The 24,684-nt window shown below is 40.5% G+C and overlaps 1 protein-coding gene across 3 annotated transcripts; it reads left to right on the plus strand.

Moving 5' to 3' along the window:
- Positions 1–1,691: 1,691 nt before the first annotated feature.
- On the plus strand, positions 1,692–22,088 carry LOC125902865 (homeobox-containing protein 1-like). 3 transcript variants are annotated; one of them, XM_049599517.1, is made up of 10 exons: positions 1,692–1,861; positions 9,543–10,046; positions 11,449–11,534; positions 11,618–11,728; positions 12,698–12,854; positions 12,959–13,041; positions 14,104–14,199; positions 16,231–16,325; positions 16,644–16,727; positions 18,219–22,088. In XM_049599517.1, the coding sequence occupies exons 2-10, from the start codon at positions 9,544–9,546 to the stop codon at positions 18,546–18,548; spliced, it is 1,545 nt and encodes a 514-aa protein (XP_049455474.1). In that variant the 5' UTR covers positions 1,692–1,861; position 9,543; the 3' UTR covers positions 18,549–22,088. The 3 variants fall into 3 exon arrangements, with proteins under 3 accessions (XP_049455474.1, XP_049455484.1, XP_049455493.1); XM_049599527.1 differs by having other exon boundaries at positions 16,234–16,325; XM_049599536.1 differs by having other exon boundaries at positions 16,237–16,325.
- Positions 22,089–24,684: the final 2,596 nt, after the last annotated feature.

Below are 24,684 nucleotides of genomic sequence, written 5' to 3' on the forward strand. Positions count from 1 at the left end.
GCTAAAATTCCTCCTTTTAAAAAAAAAACAAATAAACTTGTATTTAAAGGCCCAGTGTGTAAGGATTTAGTGGCATCTAGTGGTGAGGTTGCAGATGGCAACCAACTGAAACTTCTCCTGCATGCCAAGCTTGCAGGAGGCCTATGGCAGTAAAGGCAACAAAATGCAAACAGCCCTGTCTACAAAATCATGAATGTTTCTTAAAATCTGAAAACCTAGTTTGTGGGAAGTTGTTGCATCTCTGTCTGTAATTTTCTATCCGCACAATTTGCACACTGCAATTCAGTTTTTGTTGACCACCACATAGTTTTTGTAGGCAAATGTAACGCTGTGGTATCACTTTTCGATCTGGCGCTCCAGAATGTAATGCAAGTCCTCCATGGTTCTCTGTTGCAACTTGATTGGATGTTGTTGGATTGGATCTGGGGAATTACGCGCTATATTGCTGGGGAATGAATAGCATTGATTTTAAATGATTCAGGAAATGAAGTGAAATTAATTGATTAGTGACAATCACATACCTTAAAATCTTTGGGCTCAGGGTAAGGTATCAAGTATTTACAAGTCAAAAGGCTCAAGTCCAAGTGAAGTCACAAGTTATTGGTGTTGAAGTTCAAGTCGAGTTGTAAGTCTTTCTTAGTTTCAGGTCTAAAGTCATTGAATTTGTGTCTGACTTGAGTGTAAGCCATGTGACTTGAGTCCATACCTCTGGTATGTGAATATAAAGGGCTCATTCTAAGGCAACGAAAACACGATTCTTATTTTCAGGTGATTATATACAAATGAAAACATAGTTATGAATATGATTTACCGTTTCTGCTTATAGATGCTCCTAAATCCCACACACTGGACCTTTAACTAGGATACAGTATGTAGCCTAATGGGACATTTTTAAAGTCATGCCAGAGCAGCACTTCAGAAGCGAAAGTGACCATGAGGTCAGCACAATGGTTTGCCAAAGTGCTGCTCTAGTTAGCTGGAGCTGCATGCTGTTGTGACATTAGGTTAAAAAGAAACCTAAGCCTTTGCACAGGGTTAGGTTTAGGTAGGGTACGCACCACTGACTGTCATGATGAAACACTTTCCAGCTACTGAGAATGTTTCATGTCACAAATGTAGATGAAGAAGCTGTGACCTGGTGGTTCCAATTACTGAAAGGTCAGTACAGTGCCCACCTCTGTCTGGTACCATGCTTTGCAGCTAAGCGGATACAGAACAAGGCACTAGGGAGAGCTTATAAATACAATCAGGCGTCATCTTTAACTTTCAGCATGATGGCCTGTTTTTATCTCTTTGAATTTTAATGAAAAACTGAACTCTTTTTGTGTGTGCATTAGCGTTTGTTAAGAGAAACACCTAAATGTTTACAGTGCAAATAAATCTAACACAAAGCAAGGAAAGGAATTGTTTCAGTGACTGTGAAAGATAAGTAGAGACAAAATAGTTGGTTCTGAAGCACATTATTATGCATATTATAACTGAGCTGACACATTAACAAACTAAGTACTATGAGAATGTCGGCTGGACAAAATATAGAAACATCCTACAGTGCAGTGCGGCAATATTGCAGGAATATTGTGCTGAATTTCAGTTGTAGCCAGGTGTACCTAATAAACTGGCTCCTCTGTGTGTACAGTAAGTTCTGTAAACTGCGACTCCCGTCGTTCCTTGCGTCATTGTGTCAACATGGCGCCTGTCTGCCGGACAAAAGGCGAATCTGTCTGACGGTGGATTGAAACCCAATTAGAAACAGAGGAGACATTTTGGGAAAACTGTCAGTGTCCGTGTGTCCCGGCGCCCCGAGGCAATAGATATATGGTAAAATAAACATCTGTGGAGGCTCTTAGACTGGAATATTAAGGTAAGTGAAGTCCTGCAGCTCCAACTACTGCTTTCTTGAAACGGTCCTGCTAGCCTGATACATTTCCTTTTCTCTGTGTGCTGATAACTGAAAACTCCTTAAAAAATTCGCCCGTGCTGCGGCGTTTCACTTGGCGGTTTATGCTCACGCGACATAAACTGATATTAACCCTCTTGTCTGAATTATAAAGAGTCAGCTTCCTATTCGGCATGCACATAGTTTACCAAGAAACACTTAATCAAACACAATGTCAACTTTTCCAGTTGGTGTACAATGCTTGCTCCCGCGATGCACGGTGTGTTTTAGTAGAGTGTGATAATTACGGTGAACAGCAGACGAGCATGCATTAAAATGTGCTGTGGTGTTGTGGATAGGATGAATTAGTTTATATGACATATGCCGAATTGGGGAGTTGTTCTTCAATATCCATAAAACATTTTAAGATACCCTCTTTCTTCTGTGTAGTTTTTCCTAGAGGTAGAGCAAAATTAAAATCCCTTATTTTTCAATGTGGTTCGGTAAGAAAGTCGAGCCCTTCAAGAATACACTGTGTGTCGGGGCTACCTCGGTATTTGGATCGACTGCAGTGTAGTCTGCGTCCACATGAGCCAGCTGTTGTTATTTTGGTTAAATTTGGGGGTTCCGAGGCCAGTTGAAAAGTTGCCTGCTGTAATTAAATGACTTTTGTCTGTGCTCAGCTGGCACACGTCTGCAGCCAGGATGCAGTTCAACGTTATGCCACGTCTGGTTAGGATCTTGGGTCAGGTCACAGGGTTCAGGAACAGAAATACAGCTTATCTTTAACATGTTACAGTATTATTTTAGGAGTGAGCCTTGAAGTACAGCAAACATGACATTATTGTGGACAAACACATGCAGATAAAGTGAGTTCCTGGTCCTGCATGGTGTGGAGTTTGTCTGGGAGGTGTGAGGAGTGGACTGATAGTAAGAGTTTCTTGATGTATTGCAATGTAGTCCTCTGGGGCCTCAGCTGAGAACTCTTTGCTTCTCTGGGAGGTCAGAGGTCAAGTCAAGTTCAGCTACAAAGCAGCACCTGCAGCTGGCTCAGTGTCTTGCTAAAGGACACCTCAGGGTGTGAGACAAACTGTTGAAGCATTACCCTGGTTGTGACGTCAGTGTTTGTGTGTATATTTTCATGTGTGCCAAGCCAACAACACTATACTTTATGCAGTAACTGCTTAGCAAAGATCTCTTAAGGAGTTGAGCAGTGCCAGTCAGCACTATTTGATTACTAGTCCCTCTGTCCCTACTTGCACACAGTCTATCTCAGCCCCACACAATTGCACATACTGTAATGCACAATCTCTGTTTCAGTGTTGCACAGCTTTGCTTTTAGTCCACTTAGTCCTATACACATCAGCTAATGCAATTTATTACAAGAACTTCCAAAGCTGCAGACATAATTTAAAAACTGAGCCATACGATATTATTATTTGATGGCTTCTTAAATATTTTGACTTTTTTTCTTAATGCAGTCTGTACTTTGATAAGGTATCCTGTCCTTACTGTACCAGTGTTATCTTATTACCAGGTGAATGTGGCTGCTGGAAATGCTCTGTTAATGTACTGCAGCCATGTTTAGAAACTTCTGCGACCATGAAGGTGGCTGGGTCCTCACTCCAGATAGTGTGGAAAAAAAATCAAAGCTTAAACTTATCCAGTTTCCTGTGCTGATATGGGTTACTGTTGAGGAAAGGTGCATTTTGGTGGGATACACCCTTGTCTGCAAGGCTATGATAAATAATTTGTCAGTCTTTTCTCAGGGGAAGGAAGGAAAAGTTGTGCTTTCCTCCTGGTGTGCACCTAAAAGCTTCTGTGTCATCTTACAATAGCAGCATCTTTAGAGGAACGCTGGTTTCCTGCCAAAGTGGCTGTTAGAGACTGACATGGTAGATAAGTTAGGCCAAAAATATCTTTGTTTTTACCTGGTGGCTGATTTAATTATTTATTAATCTGTTCAAATATTTGCTCGGATGTCACTTGTTTATACACTCAATATTTGTTTATGGAAAGTCAAATTTTTGTAGTGTTTTGTTAATCATCTCTTAATCTTAGTTTACTGACTGAGATTGATTTTAATTTTACAGAATATGATAATCCCCAATATTCCAGCTCCCTTTTAGAAAAGCATACTGACGTTCCCCTATTTTAAATGTTGCTGGAGGCATTAAGAGACGTAGGAGTAGAGAGAAGGTGTCTGTAGAGTGAAAGCCATTTTAGTCAGCACTTATTGCTCCTCACTGAACTTTAAATAGGTACAGCTTTGGTGCATTTTTTGCAAAGCTGCCACTGGTCTCATATGGACCAGCTGAATTGCACTTAAATACATCATGTTCCCTTCTGATCATTCTAAATGTGTCTCCAGATTGAATCGAGCAAACTTGTTTTATTGTTGTTTTCTTATTGTAGTTCCCATAATTCACAGTACATTTAGAGCAAAACTTGATACCACTGAACCCCCATCATTGGGCACCCTGGTGGCCAGAGGGTTTTAAGGTGTGGACCATGAACTGCAACGTCCCTAGTTTGCAACTAGCTGGGGACTTTTGTTGCATCTTATTCCCCATCTCTAGCTTTCTTAATTTCCTGGCTATAAGTGAATAAAGGCTTAAAAGCTGATATTGACCAGGGTTTGCACAATGAAGAAAAATCATATTTGTCACTTTCCAATGAGTAACAGAGTGTTTCATATACGTTCAGCTTTCCTGCATGAGCAGCTTTGGTTCGAGAAATGTTGTGTAAACTACAGATACTTTGGTTTGGATGCACATTACAATGAACAAGTACAGATGGTATATAATGTCAATAGTTTGTAAAGAACTTCAGTAACAGTAGTGCAGGAGGACAAAATATTGTAAACTCAATAAAAAAAGAGCAGTTATTACAAAAGTGAAAACATGATAGTAGAGATTTTGCAGTCCTGTATGGATCCTATGTATCAGTCTTAACTCTTTATACAGCGTGACTCATCCTCTGCAGCAGTGAGAGAAAGTATGGAGCTTGGCTGCCTGAGATGTAAATTTTTTTTGGCATTTTTCCCAAGATGCACGCATATACACACACACATATGCACTTGCACACACATAAACACACAGATACACACACGCCCTCACCCTCCTTTTCTATATAAGTGTTGACATGTCTGCTGACTTTGATTCTCGGCTGTGGCCTGTTTTTCTTCTCTGCATCAGAAAGAAAGGCATCGAGACAGATGTGTTATCTCATTTCTTCGTTTATCCTCCTCTCTTGCTCTCTCTCAGCTCAGTCCAGCGACTGTGTTTACGACGGTGTTTTTTTTAGAAACAAGACAAAATTAGTGCACATTTATGGCGTACCACAATAGAAATATAGATGGGGAACAACAATAATGTTTTCTGTTAAAGCTTTGTTGAAGCCAGTGTGCATGTTTTTGGTTTGAAGACATACCATGCATTGCATTATATGGGTACCATTATATGATTATTGGGGTTGAAAATGTATCCACTTTAATAAAAGCCTTATTTGATCTGGAGGAATGCATTTCATATCTGGATAGCAGCTGCTCAGCTCTGATGTCTTACTGTGTGTGTGTGTGTGTGTGTGTGTGTGTGTGTCTGCTGTAAATCTGCAGGCAGGAAGCTAACAGATGTGACTGTTCCTCCATTTTATACTGCTGTTGTGTCACTGATGGGGATGTGAAGCTGAGAGGGTAGAGAAAGGTCACTAATGAGCTGAAAATGCTTTAATTAAGCATAAGTAAGAAATGTAGATTTTTGTTAAATCAGGCTCCATGTTTGACACTATTTACAGGCAGCATTCTTTGTGCAGTCGCCACTCGGTGTGTTTGCATTCTTTAATTTCTTCTCTACAGTAAAGAGTCGTTTTCTTTGTCACTGGTTGAGTCCACCTTTCCTGCGTGAGATTCAAATTGTGCACACATACACAAGGGATTTACAGAAAACAATGCATGCATGTACTGGACGTGATGTGGGAAATAAGAGCCAGTGCAAGTCCATATTTAATGCTATGCAGTAGACAACTTTAGTGCATGAGTTACCATGTTGGACAGAATTGTTGTCTTTTTAAGCCTCATTCATGAAATTAATGTGACACAGTGAATCCTCTCAGTCATTTCTGCCCCCGGTGGTTCATACATGTGCTAACAGTTAAGTTCAGGTACTTCATTATGAACCAAATTGTTCTGGACCTGTATTGTCAAAACCCATTTGCTGTGACCACCAGTAACCTTGGGTGTCTCCAAATCAGCAAGGACTTAATTATGTTTACATACTGTGTTTCTCATCAACATACATTGGGTCTCATTCATGAAACCTGAGCAGAAGGAATTTGTGTGTAAACTGTTCGCAGATGGAAATTTACATGCATGTCCGCATTTATCACTATTTTAGTAGCTCCGATCTTTTCGTAGCTACTAACAAAATCTACTCCTGCTCCTGACCACTCGTAGTGCTTGTGTAAATGTAGTAAAGCACATAAATATTGCTCGTCACTATTGGAAATTACAATTTTAATTCGTATTGCGCTCTGTCATGTACACAATACACAGATGCCTTTGAAACACGTAATCTAAACATGACAAAATATTAAAAATATAACACATTTAGTTAAATTAGTTGGCAATTAGCAGGTTTAAGATCCAGATTAGGTTCATGATTGTGAAATATCTATGTAAATCGACTCAATAGATTACACGTTCTTTCTACATGTTGAATGACGATAATAAAAATATCCGTAAGGACAGCTGGATCACAGCCTCTGTGGCCTCGGTGCCTGGGTTCAGCAGAGGCAGCACGAAGGAGCACGCGCCAGCTGAAACAATTATTTGAGACAACACGTTTTTTGTTTGTTTGTTTGTTTTTTTTGTGGCTTTTTGATCATTTGAATTATACGTTGTATAAAACAGAGCTTTAGGCTATTAAGATTCAAATAATTTGAAGACGATACATACAAAACTGCTGAAGGCTATATGTTATCCGTATCATTTGTTAAAATAAATGTTAAATAGCTCTAAATTCCGACAGCCATCACTGATTTAGATTTTATCCATTACGCACAAAACTTTCTGGTTTCCCGTTCCCACTTCATTCAAAACCCCACAAATGAATCTTCTGTTTGTTTGGTGACCGCTGTACTTTTGTGTGTGTGCTAATGTACTTCTTTGCCTCCAGTTTCAATTCAAACCATTTATGCTTCACCTCTGACATGGTTCTTTGTACTACGGAGACAACATTAACAGCATCTGTTACCTCCCTCCAGGCCTTTGCTTCGTCTGTCCCTGTCACACCACTACTAACTGAAGAAAATAAAATGTTTTTTCTTAAGTCCACTTTCTCTCTCTTTCTTTCTTTGCGCCATGACTGACAGGTCGACTGGATGCACCTACACCTCCTTATATGGTGGTCATTGACTATTCATGGGCGGGGATTTTCTGCTAATTACCGGGAGCGCGCTGTCACTTTACGATGGATTGGCATTCATGATCATACACACGTGTTTACGATCAAATCTGAGTTTCCCGCAGCGTTCCTGAATCTGGAGTAGGTTTTTAGTAGCATAGGCTTTTATGTGCAAATCTACACACAGATTTACTCACTTTTCATGAATGAGACCCATTGCTTCCAGTGCTCCATTTAATTTCATACATGGGTCATTCCATAACAACTCACCCAGAATTCAGAACTTCTTCCAGTTTATGTTATGGATTTTCTAGGGGGAAAAAATCATGTAAAAACTTATATGAAATTCACAGGATCTTGCAGTCCTGTAGCTCTACTTCATATACGTTTTTGGTTATGAATTTTTGAAGTTTGGCCCTTGGAGCTGAATTTCATCTTTTTTTTTTTTTTTTGGATTGGGTTGAAATGTGTTCTGAGCATTGTAGGAGGAACAGCCTGCTGAACTCCCCCAAAACATAGATTGTAAGTAAATGGACAGAGGTGAGATGGACCACTCTGAGAGTCAAATGTTTATGGCTTTACCCGGTCTCACCTCGAAGTTGATGAACTCTTTCACCATCATCCTGGCATCAAGGGTGGTAAAGGTATCAACTGGAAACCTTCCAGATCCCAGTTTGCTGATTACCATCTTGGGAAAATCCAGCGTTTTGACAACTCAGCCAGATTAACTGCCCGTCCAGGGTCATTAACTATGCTGAGATCCAAGCAGCAGGGAGAGACTCCAACTCACCCACATCCTCTCTTCTTTTTGTCTCTCCACATTTCTGTCCCTCTATCTGTTATACAATACATCTATGGGAGTCACCCCAGCTCTATCTTACTCTCACCCTGGTGAAGATCAACGAAGAAGACCAATTCCTGAGTAGAGACTAAGTTTCTCTTTTTAACCAACTTGAAATGTCTCTTGAAAGTGAACTATACATTTTATCCATGCCCTAAAATTGTAACTTTGCATAATCCTTGTTACTTGGTTGATTGATGTTATTCCCACTTTTGTAGGTCGTAGTATGAGTGAGTTATACTTTTATGTGTTTAATCCCTCATTTAACATAGAGTCATACTGCTATCCTGTGGCGATAGTTAAGAAAGGTTCCCCTAGCAATCCTATATTATAGTTCAAGGTAAGATATAGTTAGATTGATTAATCAGCTTGTCTTTATTAATATGTTAGGTGACAAAATAACATCTCCAGGCATCCGTGACCAAAAATCGTTTACCCTCGATTTCATTAATTTTGAAATCGTTTGACCTCAAAATCGTAATCGTGATCACCGATTAATTGCACAGCCTTACATTTAGTATGTTGATGCAACTGCAGACATAAAGTAATGTCTAAACTAAGAGAACCACCTTGCCTCAAACACAGGAACAAAGATCAATGTATAAAGAATTCGAAACCCAGGTATTGAGACTGATTCATAATTGATAAGTGTACTGATGCTATTTTTTTGTAATTTTCACTGGCTGAAATATAAGATTCAATGATTTTATTTCATATGTAGGTATCTGTACTGTTTTGACCAATGTTTCCTATCTCTGTGTGATGCCTGTTGAGCCTACTTTTCATTGGGTTTTGGAAATTTGCAGGTTTCAGCTTGTAACAGCTTGGTTTGTTCCATACTAGATGATGTCATCTTGTTCCATGCATCTGGACAGAATATTAATCTTAGTGCCTCAGCTCAGTACACATATTCTTTGACAATTTCTGACATCAACTAGTAGCATGTCATATATAGCAAAACAATAAAGCAAGTGTGGGCCAATCCCACCTGAAACAGGTTTGGGCGGATTGCTGCAAAATGGATTGCAACATTACCTGGAAGTAAAATGTTAAATATTTAGCAGTTTAATGTGACAGTGGACACGGAGTCCTGCTCTATTGGAAAAAGCTGTCACAACACAGCCTGCATCTTTCAAGTTTGGCCGAGTTGGGAACAGACCAGCAACTATTGAAGTTAAGAAGGCAACAACATCTTTTAAATATTTTATATATCTGCAATGAATAATAACACTTTCCCATTAAAAGTCCATCCATCCATCCATTTTCATCCGCTTATCTGGGGCTGGGTCACAGGGGCAGCAGGCTGAGCAAGCACCGCCCCTCTAAGTATTGTATGTAGTGTGCAGTAAAATATACCAGGTAAATGTACAGAGTTTATTTTTATTTTTCTTTGTTATCATGATATTGTTATGATCTCCTCCAGGATGTTCCAGCAGTGTGAGGAGCCTCGTTTCACCATTGAGCAGATCGACCTCCTCCAGCGGCTCAGGAGGACAGGTATCACACAGGCCGAGGTCCTCCACGCCCTGGACACCCTGGACCACCTGGAGCGGCAACATGGACACAAGTTGACCCATAAACCTCCCTACATGCCTCCCTCGTCTTCCTTGTCTTCCTCCAGCACTGTCGTCGCCTCTTCCTCCATGACTTCCACCGCCACTCAGACAAGTTTCCCTGACAACCAACTCTCACTGTCGCCCAATAACAACTTCGACACCACCTCTCCACCTCTACCAATTCCAGTAGCCTCACCTGTCGCCATGGCAGCAGTAGCTCAAAATGGCCTAGTTGCTGTCACTAATGGGAAGCTGTCACCGCCCCGGTTTCCTCTCGGTGTCGTTAGTGGCAGCGTGACAGCACCAGGCTACGGGTTTGAGACCAGTGAAGAGGACATAGATGTGGATGAAAAGGTGGAGGACTTGATGAGGTAAGACCAGCCTAGACCTGTCTTAAATTAGACCAGAACTGAGTAGCACAGGAAGAACCACGCCAGAGCAGATTAAATTGACCAGGCCCATATATCAGCTCTTTGCAGATATCTCGGTATTGACGCATGTGTCAGCCAGGAAATTACAAGAAACTGAAATAGAAAAATCACAAGTAATCACAAGTTTATTTTTACTTTTCAGCTGTGAAATGTACTGCCCATTGCATTTCTTCAGTGCATAAACTTGTTTGTACTGGTTGGCAAACTCGATGCCTCATGCATTTGCAATATTTCCTTAGACTGCCAAGAAACCTAACCTGGTCGCTGACAGTGCTAAAGAGAGAATTCAGGGCAAAGTCACGAGTGCCAGCCAACTGTATTTAGAGCTGTTGGGTTGCAAGTAAATTTTGTGCAGTTTGATATAACCATGACAATCATACTTATGCAGTTACAGTTATGATTATTATGCTTTTTGTTTTTCTATCAAAATGGTCCATTTGGTTTTAGAACCCACTGGCAACATATACAGTAGTATCAGAGAGCTGGTGTTAATACAGAGGGCTGATGGTCGACAAGCCTGCCTGTAGCTCACACTGAATCTGAATATGATACAAGGATTATTGCCTACATACACACATACTGTACACACACACACACACACACACACACACACACACACACACACTGGGGCCCCTCATCTGTAGTCTGCAGTCAGACAGCAGCAATCAGAGCGGTATTGATTTGAGGGTGTGTGAAGATGAAATCAAACCAGAAAGCAGCGAATATTACAGCAGGATCTGGCATCTGATTCCTGCACATATTCAGCTTCAACAGCTGCTGCCATAAATATGTATGTGGATTGCAGAGTTGAGGCTGGTTAAAAGGAGCTCTATACGACAATCAGAGCATTAATATGGCAGCAAACCCCTGTTTGCTGTGTAAAGATACAGTGGAGTAATGGCGTCCAGAGCAGAGAATGATATCACACTACCTCTCCGTGTGGCGTAATCCAAGCCTCTCTGTACATTGTTGTGGTAGACGGTCCGACCGCGTGTGCATAACAGTGTATGCAGATCCCATTGGCTAGCTCACTGGTGGTGTTCTGCGGATATTGGGATGTCATTGCTGTGGAAGCGTAAAACCCAGCCTCCAGTTCCCACCCAGACTGACAACGTTAGCTCTGTCAGCACTGTTGCTGTTGTTAGCATTGTTCACGCTTCTAAAACCATTAACTGCTCGCCACCAGATCAGGCACCTCCACGTAGAGAGCCATGTGCAGACAACTTCTAAATCATAGATATGCTTGAATATCATATAAAGCTCCTTTGAGTGTAGTGACTGTTGGAGATGTGAACATTCATTGTGCTTTGCGGTGAGCAGTAGATTCTCCTCTCTGCTGCAGGAGGGACAGTGCTATGATCAAAGAAGAGATTAAGTCCTTCCTGGCGAACAGGCGGATCTCCCAGGCTGTGGTCGCTCAGGTAACAGGTGAGTATCGACTTCATCCTCACTTCTACCAGGCCCACCAAATCACCACAGAAAGAGAACTGACTGAGTTCCTCTTCCTCCAGGGATCAGTCAGAGTCGTATCTCCCACTGGCTCCTACAGCAGGGATCAGACCTCAGCGAGCAGAAGAAACGAGCCTTCTTTCGCTGGTACCAGCTGGAGAAGACCAACCCTGGTAACACCACCCTCCACCATCAGGCCCACAGCTGAAAAAAAAAGACTGTTAAGCAAAATGGATAACTTGTTTCTCAATAGGCAGCTGCACTGAATGCATGACTGACAGGGCTGACTTCAATGACACATAGTTTCTCAACGCTGACTGAGCAAAAATCAGGCCATTCAAAGTTGGGAGGACAATTTCTACTACAGCACAATGGGAAGAGCTTGTTATCTGTTAAGAACATGTTGTCATTGCATATTGTCAAAGTCTCCTTGCGTAGGCGGCTGGACAGCCCAGATTGACAGCTCTAATACAGCAGTGCAGAAAAGAAAAGTGTACCTCAGCTCATTGGTATTCATAGCTGTGATTTCAACATGAACTGAAAGGAGGTGAATTCTTTTTATAGCCATCATCTTGCAGCAGAGGGCAGGTTTCCTGTACTCGGAGTTGCAGATTTGACATAAGTTGTAGTCAAAGAGTCTTCTGACAGAAAAGAAAGCCATGGAACATGTTGGCTTTCTTTTTCTTTGGCCTACTTGAGATGTTACAGAAATAAAGACTGTAAACTGTTGTCCTGTGATGAAACAATGACTCCATTGTGTTAGGTTGAGACCAACACAGTGAAATCATGTACAGTATGAAAACTCAGTCCAGTCTAGTTTTCTGTGTCTTCTCTTGAAAAGAAAAAGACTGGCATCAGGCTTTAATGAGACTCTCTTGACTTTAATTTGTTTTGTTGGCTAGATACTCTAAAATAAATAAAGGTCTGGGTGTAATGAATTACTCTTCAGCCTCACAGCATCACGATGAAGTGCAATTTTCATTATTATACTTGAGACATATTTTTACATGGAGAAACAATGAATAGAAAAGTGAGTGTGAATTATTGTTCGGCTGAGAAACTGTCTAAAGCATCAAACTGTATGACCTACTTAAATAAAGAGCGGCTTTGTTATTAACGCTGTCTGGTGTTTGTGACTTCAGGTGCCACTCTGGCCATGCGAGCCGCCCCATTGGCTCTGGAGGAGGTGATGGACTGGCACCAAGCCCCGCCTCCATTTGGCTCGGCCCCAGGGGGCTTCCGTCTGCGGCGAGGGAGCAGATTCACCTGGAGGAAGGAGTGTCTGGCTGTTATGGAGAGGTAAGCTTTAAGAGGAAGTGTGGACTGGCTGAAAGTGTAAGAAACAATGATGTTTAATGGGCTTCGTAGTTCTAATATGAAGTGGTGTGTTTTTGTCTACACAGCTACTTCAGTGATAATCAGTATCCTGACGAAGCGAAGAGAGAAGAGATCGCCACCGCCTGCAACGCTGTCATTCAGAAACCAGGTAGGTAAAAACAGAAATCAAAATCAGAAGTACCTTATTTATTCTTGGATGGAAATTGGGTCAAATTTAAAAAAATGTTGAGTTTTTGGGGAAAATGCTGCCCCCTTTTACCGAGCTGTTCAATCACAGTGGAGGAGGGACAGATACCACAAAGACCAGCTGCCACATCTTACATGCTGTACAAGTGCTGAACAACAACAATGGAGAAGAGATACGATAATATATTGTGTGTATATATACTGATATATGGTTCCTCTCATGAACCGACATAGACTGGCAGGTCTGTCATCTGTCCCTATGTGCTTCAGCCTTCCCTTCATCCAGAGCAAGTACTGTACCTTGCACCAACATTTTTACCTCCGCAGATATTCTGTATCATCACAGAGACACAACCAAAGTGTCGCAGCTGACAAAACCCCTGCGCCTCCAAAGCGCTCTCACTGCTCCCAGCTGGGTGTTTCCTTAGGAACACATGGTGTGTTCAGATGGGAAAAAATGCTTTGGTGGACATGAGGCCTTAGTTGTTGTATTGGTTGCAGCCTTTACTGAATTAGAGGATGAGGGTTCATTGTTTTGCATTGTTTGCTCAACAGTGTTTTTAATAAGCGGCCCCTATCAAGGAGCCACATGGGTCAAATGCTACAACATGGCTTTTTCTAGATGTGTAATTGGCTATGATTCATATTCTGTTAGTCATTTCTGAGGGGAAATGAATTCATTTGGATAATTGATTGGGATTTATTAGATGTTAACTACTCTCTTGGCTTCCCACAGTTAACTAGAAGAGTCACGTCATCACAAACACACTTCTTAAATATATTGGATAAATAAACAGCAGCTTTGAATCTTTGAACAGTATTGTAAGCTAACTTGTTTTGGGTAAAAAAGGAAATATCATCTGTCAAAGGAGGAACTTTGCATCACCCTGAAGACACGTTCTGACCAGTGATGTTAAACATGCTTGAATGAGCCTTCAAAAACAATCACAGGGAAAGACTGGAGGAGTGGAGGACAGAAAAGCAGCAGCCCAGTAACTCTGATCTGTGTGTGTGTGTGTTAAAGGAAAGAAGCTGTCCGATCTGGAGAGGGTAACATCTCTGAAGGTCTACAATTGGTTTGCCAACCGTCGCAAAGACATCAAGAGGCGCGCTAATATTGGTAATGTCTACCTGTGTGTGCATATGCGCATGTGTGTGTTAACAGCAGTGGGTGTTATTGGACTTATACATAGAATATGCCCTCGTGTAACTTAACACCTAACATGATGGAGATACTTAAAAACTCAATGTAGGTCATCCTTTAAGAACCTGATATCCATTTATGCCGTCAGCCTCTAAATAAACCAGTAAACATACAAAACAGAATTTTACAAAAGCCCTGAGAAGCAACAGAGAAAACCATCAGCATTAGCTATACTGAGGTGTACCCATTAGCCCCTGGGTCTTCAAAATGGGTTTTTTGTTTGTTTGTTTTTTTTTAACACATTAACATGAATTAAATGTTATCAGCAAAATTTAAACAGTCTTTTCATAAAAAAAAAGTTTAATTTACAGCACACAACATTAATGATAAGCTAACCCAGGAATCCTTGTGCAGCCATGTGAGCTAGCTAATGCTAAATAGGTGTGTGTCACCTATTGATAAAGGCGAGGTGAACTAGTTAGCTAACATTGACATACTATGGAAACATATTAGCCAATTAGCGGTATTATTATTATTCCAAGTGTATGAACATTCTTGTGTTGTTATCTTCTTTGAGCAAGAGACTCTGAAATACCGTCCACCTCAGAAACCACCAGTGAAAGTGCAGTGGGTGAGACTAATGCACCTAGCCATGCTACAATTGCTGCTTTTATTTTAGTCACATTTTAGTCATTTTTATCCTCCATAGTTTTAGTAGACAATAACTCAAAATGTTTTACTCCAGTTTTAGTCGATGAAAACTCCTTATATTTTAGTCAATCATTACTTGTAGTCAAAATGTTTTTTCTTTTTAAACCAATCTCAAACTTAGAGACCAAAAATAACTAGTTTGAGATGAGACAGAAAATATTTGTGCCCAGGTTCACTGCAAACTCTGATGTATTGATGCCACTTTCAAGATGGAGAAATAACTTAATTGCAGCCTGAATTCTTTCTAAATCTGCAACATGTTAGTCTGGAGGTTTAAAGCGAAGAGAAAACTCTGCTTGGTTCAGACTGTTAATATACTGCATAACTACACTGAGCCTCCTACCTGCCTGTCAAACAGTAATCAAACCATAAACCTTCACAAGACAGTCCGGCTCTGAGTGGAGTCCCACGGGAATCAGCAGATGAAAAATCAGGCGGCTGGCGGCTGCTCGCTCTACTGCGGTTCAGCGGCTAACAAGCGCAGCTACCTGCTAACAGCCACCGCTGCAACCAACAATGTCCACAAATCCATCCAGCATCTCCACTGCCCACAGTCAGACACGCACGGCTGCTTATTTACTGCCCAATTACAGGTTACAATTTGTGGCTGACGCTGTTCCGGTGTGTGTTTTGCAGGCTAGCGAAACATCCCGGTACTGACTAATTACTGAGCTCACCAGCCTGTCGGTGCTTCGCCCTCATACGCCTCTGGCATTTTAAAATAATTGCAAGCACAGCCGTTTTCAGCTTCCTAGTTAGAAACATTTTTCTGATATGTTTCGTAAAATAATTTATCATTCTGTTCTTCTCTTCTGTCACTTTGAATGTCCGATAGCCCATCACTAACTTTTTAACCTGTCTCATCTCATCAGCGACAACAAAACATACATTTAATCATAAGTTTTAATATCAAAGATCTATTGAGAGCTCGTTAACGTCTTGTCTTCGTCATACTTTTCATTAGTGACATCAACACTGCTAGGTCAGAAACTTTATATTTTGTACGTGTTCTTCAAATCTCCTGCCTCTCAGGGCTTCTGTAGCTTTTACTCCTCAGCACACATCCTTGTTTACCAGCTGGATGTTCCTTGCTCTCTGTATCACCCAGCCAACACCTAGATGCCATCCTGCTCGTTACAACACTGCTGTAGAATTTCACACACACCTGGGCATCAGTGAGGAATACACATTTCTATCCTGACTCCCTTATTCTTACTTTGCGTCACCTTTTGCCTTCATCTGAGTGTGTTGTTGTTTGAGGCCGATATGCTATGATGAGGTTTGTGTTTTTTGAAGAAGCAGCCATCTTGGAGAGCCACGGCATCGAGGTTCAAAGTCCAGGCGGTCAGTCCAACAGCGACGAGGTGGATGGCAACGACTTCCCTGACCAGGTAGTCTAGATGTAAATGAGTTGTGAGATGTTTTTGCACTGAGCAGCTCAGAGTTATGCATGTGTGGTACTGTAAACATACAGGGGGGCTCAGTGCATCTTGTCTGACAGTAACGTTTTGATCATTATGTACAAAGCTCTGCATGAAACATGATTAAATCTACTGTTTTGATTCCTTTTTGTGTAACCTTTTTAAATTTACATTTAGTCACATATTTGACTCTAACATTATAGTGTCACAATGCTGTGACCTCTCTCACAGCATTATGACAGTACACTGACCTGGTTACTGTATAACCTGTGTGCTGTCCTGTCACAGGCTTGTGAGGTATCCTTATTTGACAAGAGAGCTTCAGCCAGACAGTTTGGTTTCAGTCGAGCTGACCTGTCCTCTCCAACCCAGGTACAGCCTGACCACACACACACACACACACACACACACACACACACACACACACACACACACAGATAATGTTTACATGCACAATATTCCACTATTATTCTGAATATGACAATATTCTAAATTTGATACAGGCCACAGGAAGCATTTTTCCGATTAAAGGCCTTTGCACACTGAGTCTGTTATTTTTGTCAGAAATTGTCTTGCGTCCAAAAAATAAATGCAACATCACAATGTGCCAGTCTTGTTGGCACGTTGAGTCAGAAACTTTCATCCATAAATTAATTTTCACAACAGATTTGATTTTCTGCGTTTTTCACATCTGTCCATTGCCTTTTGAGAATCAGTGAAGAAAATGTGGCGTTGAGACACAGCCATGACAAGACAGAGGAACAGGGCACAGCCAATCATTTCATAACTCAGATAGCTCACTTTCAGCAGGTCAGATAGTAATATTCATGAGGATGATAATGAAGAGGAGGAGGATGTGGACCACAAACTGAATGTGTAGAGAGAGAGGGAGGACAGCTCCACCCCTTCATGCAGCTGTGGTGCCAAATGAAAGACAGGGAGGGAGTGATGACAGCCAGGTAGGTAGTTCCAGTGGAGAGAGGAGGAGGAAAAATGTCTTTTAATTTAAGCACTTTCATTTGTATTGTGAATCTTCACAACGAATAGAATAATGAAAAAGCATCCGGATTCGTGTTCACGGTTTCTGTGCGTAACAATTTTTCAGATGACTGATTTAAAAAAGCAGACTCAGTGTGCAGAGGCCTCAAGACATGGGGCATATGATTCAGGTGTTAGGAGCGTTCTTTGGACAATTGAAGTTTTTACAGCAGTTTGCGACACAAGGCCTCTTGGTTGTTTACTGTTAGCTCTGTTTGTTGCCATTGATGCATTGCACACAAACCAACTAGCCAATAGTTTGTAAGGCTGTGGGGTGGAGATGCACGCCCAAAAGAAGAGCTCACATTTCTGGTCAGGAGAAACACATCTTCTTTTAAACATCATGGAAGAAAGGGATATCAACAGGTTTTTGTAAATGGACAGTTATCACAACGCCGACCTTTTCAAAGACATGGTCGAAGGAGTGAAAGAGGGAGACGGTGTTCACAAAGTCCAACACTGGTGGAAAACTCTGAAAAAATCCTGTTGATGCAAAGAAGCAAAATGGCACAAGCTGCTCCAGCTGTTTCACTTTTCCATATGTCGACATGAAAAATGGCATGTTGTGGCACATTATTCTGAGTATACATGGCGGACAGGAATATTAGTGGAATATTTATTTTATTAACCACATAAACAGCTTAGTAGGAATATTGTCTCTTTCAGAATAAGGGCAAAAGCTAGTATATTTTGTGCATGTAAATATAGTCACTGCCCCCTCTCAACAACTGCATTTATCAGAGAGCTTTGGTCTCAGATGGAGATATGATAGAACATTTACAGTAGAAACTCTGACTTCCCTTCATTTCTCCTCACCTCACTCAGGTACCCACACTGCTCCCCAGCTGGTTCTCCGCCCTGGGTAGAGGAGGCTTGTCTGGACAGAGGGGCACCTCTCTGATTGGCCGCTCCCTAGTGTCAGGGGCAGGCCCTCAGGCAGAAGGATCCAGATTGACAGGCGTTTCCTGGTCTCCCCCTTCCCCCTCGCTCCAGGATGAACCCACCATTCACAGCGCGCTGTCCGAGCCCCAGGACACAATCGGTTTGGAGAAGGCGGCTGTCAATCACAGCAACCAAGCCCTCGCCGATCAGGTGGACGGGGCGGGGTGCAGTATGGGGAGTGACATCAAGACGGAAACGCTGGAGGACGACTGAGATGGGTGGCCAATATTGGAGTTGTCAGAGAGATGAATGGAACAGGATCAGAGGTGTGTTAATATGCAAGCAGATTTTATAGGAATGTAATAAGTGAAAAAAAATGACCAAAAGTCACGTAAACTCCAACCCTGAGATACCTCCCAACCCTACCTCCAACCACCAACCTGCTCTGCTACGCTCTTATAGGCATTACTAGTATATTATTATAATGATTATAGTAACAGTAAACTATTATTTGTTAAAGTGCGCCCCAGCAGGCTATGGAACATTAAAAATGCCTAAATAAATCAAATCAAACTAAGAAAGTGAAATTATTTAAATATGACGCAGTAAATGCAATCCTAAAAGAAATACATGTATTTTGTGTTTTGTGTCTTTGTTGATTTGTTTTAGGCATTTTAAATCTTCCATAGAGACTGTCTATCAGGACATGATGCATTGTGCAGATTTCTTTGGAAACTGCGTTTTTCACCACAGGACAACACTGTATTTGACGACGGGGTTCAAATAATTTCAGGGTCTTGCACTGTGATCACAACACAACTGAACAGCCTCAAAAGAGAAATGCATGAATTTCAAAGTTAAGTTCTTCTTTCTTTCTTTTTTTTTTTTTTTTTAAATTCTGGTGCACATTTCATCACAGCTGATTATGTTTCAGATTTTTGCTGTTGGTTCCTTCAAGTGAGAAGAACAGCAGAATAAGCTCAGTTTCATCAAGGTCACAGCACGTAGTTAAATATGTCCGTGGGCCTGAGATGATTTGAAAATGTAAAATAAGAGAAAGAAACAGAACGACCCACTCCTCTATCCCCTGCCCTGGTAAAATAAGCTCAAAATATGGAAGCAAATAAAGGACTATCCAAAAGTGAAATTTAACCACCTGATGGACTGAATACTGTTTTAGATAACACTGAGTGGATAGCATTGAAATGTTTTAATTTTAAAAGCCATCTATCCAAATTTGAGTGTGTGAATTCCCCTCTTTAAAATCCCTAATAGGTATTTCAAGCTGTGCAATTTAAAAAAAACTGAGTGATTGTCAACTGGTGGACCTTGCCAAAGCTTCCCATCTGGTCTGCAAAATATTAATCAGAAAATGTAAGGAGAAAAAAAATACATCCCACAGTAAGGTATTCAGTTGCACCTAAGTCTTGGAACTTCATGGCCTCTCTTTGCTTCCATATTAAACACAAATGATTTTAACTAAAAGTTACTCTCCATAAATGTTGAAGGTAGCCGAAACTGTTGACAGATTTGTATGAAACTATAAACCCGGACGTCCATGTGACCGGGTGTTATGCTTTTGTGCCCAGTTACCCGATGGCTGATCAGGCAGAATGAATGATCACTGTGAGATGATCTATAATCAATACAGATCAGTCAGTTGGGAGGTATTCAGCAGTGTAATAACACTGTTCAGATAATACAGATTAAAGTGTAAGATGAATACATACATATACTACACATGTATGTATGCATACATACATAAATACCTACATACATACAGACATGTATGTATGCATACACATTCGTATATACAGCGTATTATATAAACTGTGGGGTATATATATATGTACCCTGATTCATTTCTATTTACAGTATATAGACATATTAGCTTCAAATGGGAGAAACTATCAGTATGAGTCTTTCTTGTTGGTGCAAGGTGAGTGAAGCATTAGCCAAAGTATTAAGTTTGAATTTTTGTGTATTTTCAGAGTGTGTGATGGTCATGGATGGGCCTGTGTATTAGAGACATGCTAATCAACGATGCATCAGATGTGTCAAATTATTGCAAGGAAAATGCATTTCTTTTTCTTTTTTTTTTTAGGTATATCTGTTTTTGTGCTCGATATGCCACGTGTTCTAAACACATACTGTCCAATTTAAATTGTATTTTCATTTCAAATGAAACTTTATAGGATCAATATGATGGTGCTTAGAGTCCCTGCTGTTTTAAACATTGGATAGATCAGTATGAATGACTGACAGACCAGAGAGGCAGCAGGAAGAGACAGTTATTCAGGAAACTGATGTTTTCCTCAAAAAGCTAACAGTTCACATGTAGTGAGTGAGTTGGATTCTCTTGAAACAACAACGGCAAGAAGTGTTCTTTAAATAAAAGAGTCAAATCTAGACATCTATCCCTGTACAGCCGTTGTAGAAGTCCTCTGCATCTTTGCTATACAAGTTCAGGTTTTGCCCTTCTTTAGCATTTTGGACAGGAAATAGTCAACTGTTTAGACGGGAAACACGTGAATTTTGTCTTTAAATAAACCACAGTTTCTTTAATAGAACTGGGGTTAAATAAGTGATTCATCTGATTCAAATTGATCTTCATTTGAATAGCCTGATATCAATTCATAAAATCCAAGATCAATCATTTAATATATGCTTTTCCCATGGATGTATGAAGCTATAAGCCCGTTAATCTCGCCAGTAGTAAATGGGCCCCGGTGCTAAATTATTAATGACCGTACTGTTAAGCAGCTCCAGTCTTACAGAATCTAGATTGAATCGACCTGGGACCTTGGGAATCAAAATCAAAAGTGATTCAGGAAATCAGTGGTGAAACCCAGCCCTATTCTTTGCATTTTAAAAAGGTCCACAGACCACCTGTTCTTTGACTATAGCTTATCAGCAAACATTATTAGCTTATTGTTATACATCCCACTATAGTTTACCTATTCTTATCTCTTCCAGAACACTTAGTTGTTTGGGTAGATTTGGAAATAGTAAAGCAGCATTGATTTATTTGTAGCAGCCCACACAGCACTGTCACCTCATAAAGTTGTCAATGGTAACGTGTTTGACATCCAGTACACAAGTAGGAGTTTTAATAGTGACGTTCAGTATTAGTCCAATACTCGCTCGCCTTCAGCTTTGTTTTTGCTTCCACCAACCCCTGAGGAAAATATCTGTATGTTTAGCTGCTAAATGCTCTGCTGTATTCACCAGCTAGTTTCTAACTTTGTTTGTCTGCTGTTTGGTGCCTGGCGGGTGGTGTGCAGTAGGTTTATTGGAGCTTGTCACTGATAACACAGACTTTGGCTGGAAACAAACTTGATGAGAGGGGAGATTGCAGGCTAAAACAACAAAACACGTGGTTAGGTTCTAATTGAAAAATACATTTTACTGATACTGAAAGTTAGCCCAAGTCCACATGTTCGCAGGTATTTTTGAAAACCAGATTTTTCCCTCCTTTGTTTTCTTGAAAAAAAAATCAGTTGAAATGAAAACACAAAAACACAATTGAAGCGTCATGAGCACATCAGACAAACAGGTGGCGATATCACCCAACCCCTAAAGCCACTCAAAGAAAAAGAAATGATTCTGATTTCACAATCAGAAATTGATTCATTTGGTCTGATAACATTTTTAAAGTCTAGAAGAGCTGCGCTTTATCCCCTTTCATGTTACCAGATGGCTCAACGAGAAGTTAGCTGCTCGGCCGGTGAAAGTTTCTAGTGCACTTTGCTCTATGGGCCCCTCAATGTGAAAGATTGGGGTAATTTTAGACCAATTTTTAACATTCGGGGGGGGGGGGGGCGGGGGGGGGGGCTGTATCCAGTTGTCGTTATACATCCATGCATCCATAGTGCATTCTGACGCCTCTGTTGCTCAGTAAGGTGGAAAGCTAACTGTACATTTCTGTGTTAACATGTACAGGGTTGTGTTAGCGAGGTCAGAGCCAACACTGTTTTGGTCAATCCATTATTGTATGAAATGCCGCCTCATTTGTGATGCCTCACAAAAACGATAACAGACCGCACTGAAGTTACAAGGCAAAAACTCAGTTTTCCCTAACCACACATGAAAAATCAAAACAGAGTTTCTGGGAATCTTCACCCTTGAAGAAGTTATTTTCAGTGACCTAAAATGTTGTTTTCTTGTGGACAAAAGGCCATAACGCATTAAAAAAAACAACAACTTGTTTTTAAATATACCTGTGTATGTGTGGACTAGACTTTAGTGATAAAGTTCAGTAGCTGATCTCTGCTGATGCTCTGAAACACTGTAGATTTTCTATCAGGCATTGAAAGTGGTTTCCACCTCTTTTGTTTGTAGATGTGTAGTTAGCTTTTACTTTACTGTGACCTCTTTGTGACAGATTAACAACTGACACCAAACATACACTCGCTAGTTAAAAGGTAAATAATACTGGGGTTTGGTGTGTCAGTTATTAGGTGATCCAGCTGTTCAGAATATTTTCAGTATTTTACATTTGCTGTTTAACACATGGCATGTACTGTATAGTTTTAAGTTGAAGTGCCTTATTTATTTCAGAGTATTAACACAGGACTCCTACAATGGCTGTACACACATTACTGTATCAGAACCAATGCAAGAAAAGCACATGATGTTCTGTAATGGCCAACACTAAAGTGGCTTCACTCAAACCGGTTCATCATTGTTCATCACCAGGTGCTTTACAGGCTAAGCTACTAGTTCAGAGTTAAAAACTCAAAAACACAAATACCTCACTTTACCCCCCTCAGCTATAAGCTACACCCCGCAGGGTCCTCCACAGCTGCTTCAATGTGAATCAGAGTTTAGACGGTCGAGAGTAAAAATAACTGTAGAGCTGATGTATTCAGAGACTGTGATGAGGCTGTAAAGATGGTTCACTGGCTGATCTGGGACAACAGAAATGCCAGTGTCCTCTATAAAAGGGAAATTCCTTCTCGAGGTCGAGCCAATAAATATTAAGTTTAAAGAAAAAGGGAAATTCCACTCCACAAAAGAATTTATCATTCATAAGCTCCTGCTTCCACCAGAGTCCAAGAAACATTTGTCCCCTCATCCTGGTGGAGTGCTAACACAACTCGTCAAAGAATTTAAGTTTTGTGGTGGAATGTCTCTTAATTGTGTGGCAGCACAGCTGTCCCAGGTGTCTTTTGCTTTAAGCATTTGTTAAACTCATTAGTTAGTGACGTAGCTTTCTTTTTGAATTATTTACCAAAATATCAAACTATACTATCCCGTCAAGGGTTAGAATATGTGTTTTTTGTTTTTTAATCTGCCAAGCAGAAGCCTTCCTGAAGTGAATCCATGGGTTCATTTGAGACAATGTGCTGTGTTGAGATTATTTCAAGATTATAAATCATTTCAGTTGCTGCCTTCATGGTCTTCTCAAGGAATTGTACTTATACTTTGGAGTTCTGAAGCAGCAAGTTGATGTGAAATGAAAAAAAGTAGTTTGTTAGTGTCATTTTTAGTCATTTTAGAGCCAAAAAATCTGAAAGGAAAAGGGAATGCAAACCAAAACCATAGCATGATTAAAATGAGACCAAAAACAACGAAACACACACCCATAATGAGAAACAGAGAATCTCCTGACATTCTCATTTACAGATTCCATTCCTGTTGACTGGTCTTGGTTTTTTGACTACATTTCATTCTGCTTTCAGTTTTTGACTCTAAACTGGCTCTGTACCTTTTCTTTACAAAAGTGTTATAAAGTGTTTATTCTCATTATAATCAGCTTGAATTGCATAATAACTCAGAGTTATCATGAAATAGAAATGCAGTAATATCAGTTTCTCCATAACAGGACTGCAACTAACAATTATTTTCATTCTCAATTAACCTGTCAATTATTTTCTCAATGAATCGCTGAGTTTTTTGGACAGAAAATGGTGGAAAATGTTGATTGGAGTTTCCCAAAGTCCAAGATGATGTCCACAAATGTCTTGTTTTGTCCCCAACCCCAAGAATATTCAGTTTACTATTGTAGAAGAGAAAAGAAACCACAAAATATTCACATTTAAGAAACTGGTTACAAAGAATTTAGACTTTTTTTTCTTTAAAAAAAAAAAAAAAAGGCACTCAAACAATTATCAAATTAGCTGGAGATGATTTTAATAGTTGATTAATTGTTGTAACTCTGCCCCATAAATGACGTAGAAAGCCTCTGCTCTTCCAGTTTGATTGAGGACTGTCAGGCTGCTTGGTGTACCTGTTCCTGTCAGTGATGGCAGCAGGTTGTCTTGTCACTGGTTAAAATGCAGCATCTGCCTTCAGCCCTCTGTTGCCTTGCTGTACTGTTTTGTTTAAAGTGGAGACAGGCAACTTTTCTCCCGCTTGCATTTATAACTACCGCAGCTTCCAGTTACCTAAGTTGTTATGTCCGCCA

This window comes from Epinephelus fuscoguttatus, linkage group LG2, assembly GCF_011397635.1.
Source record: "Epinephelus fuscoguttatus linkage group LG2, E.fuscoguttatus.final_Chr_v1".
NCBI lineage: Eukaryota > Metazoa > Chordata > Actinopteri > Perciformes > Serranidae > Epinephelus > Epinephelus fuscoguttatus.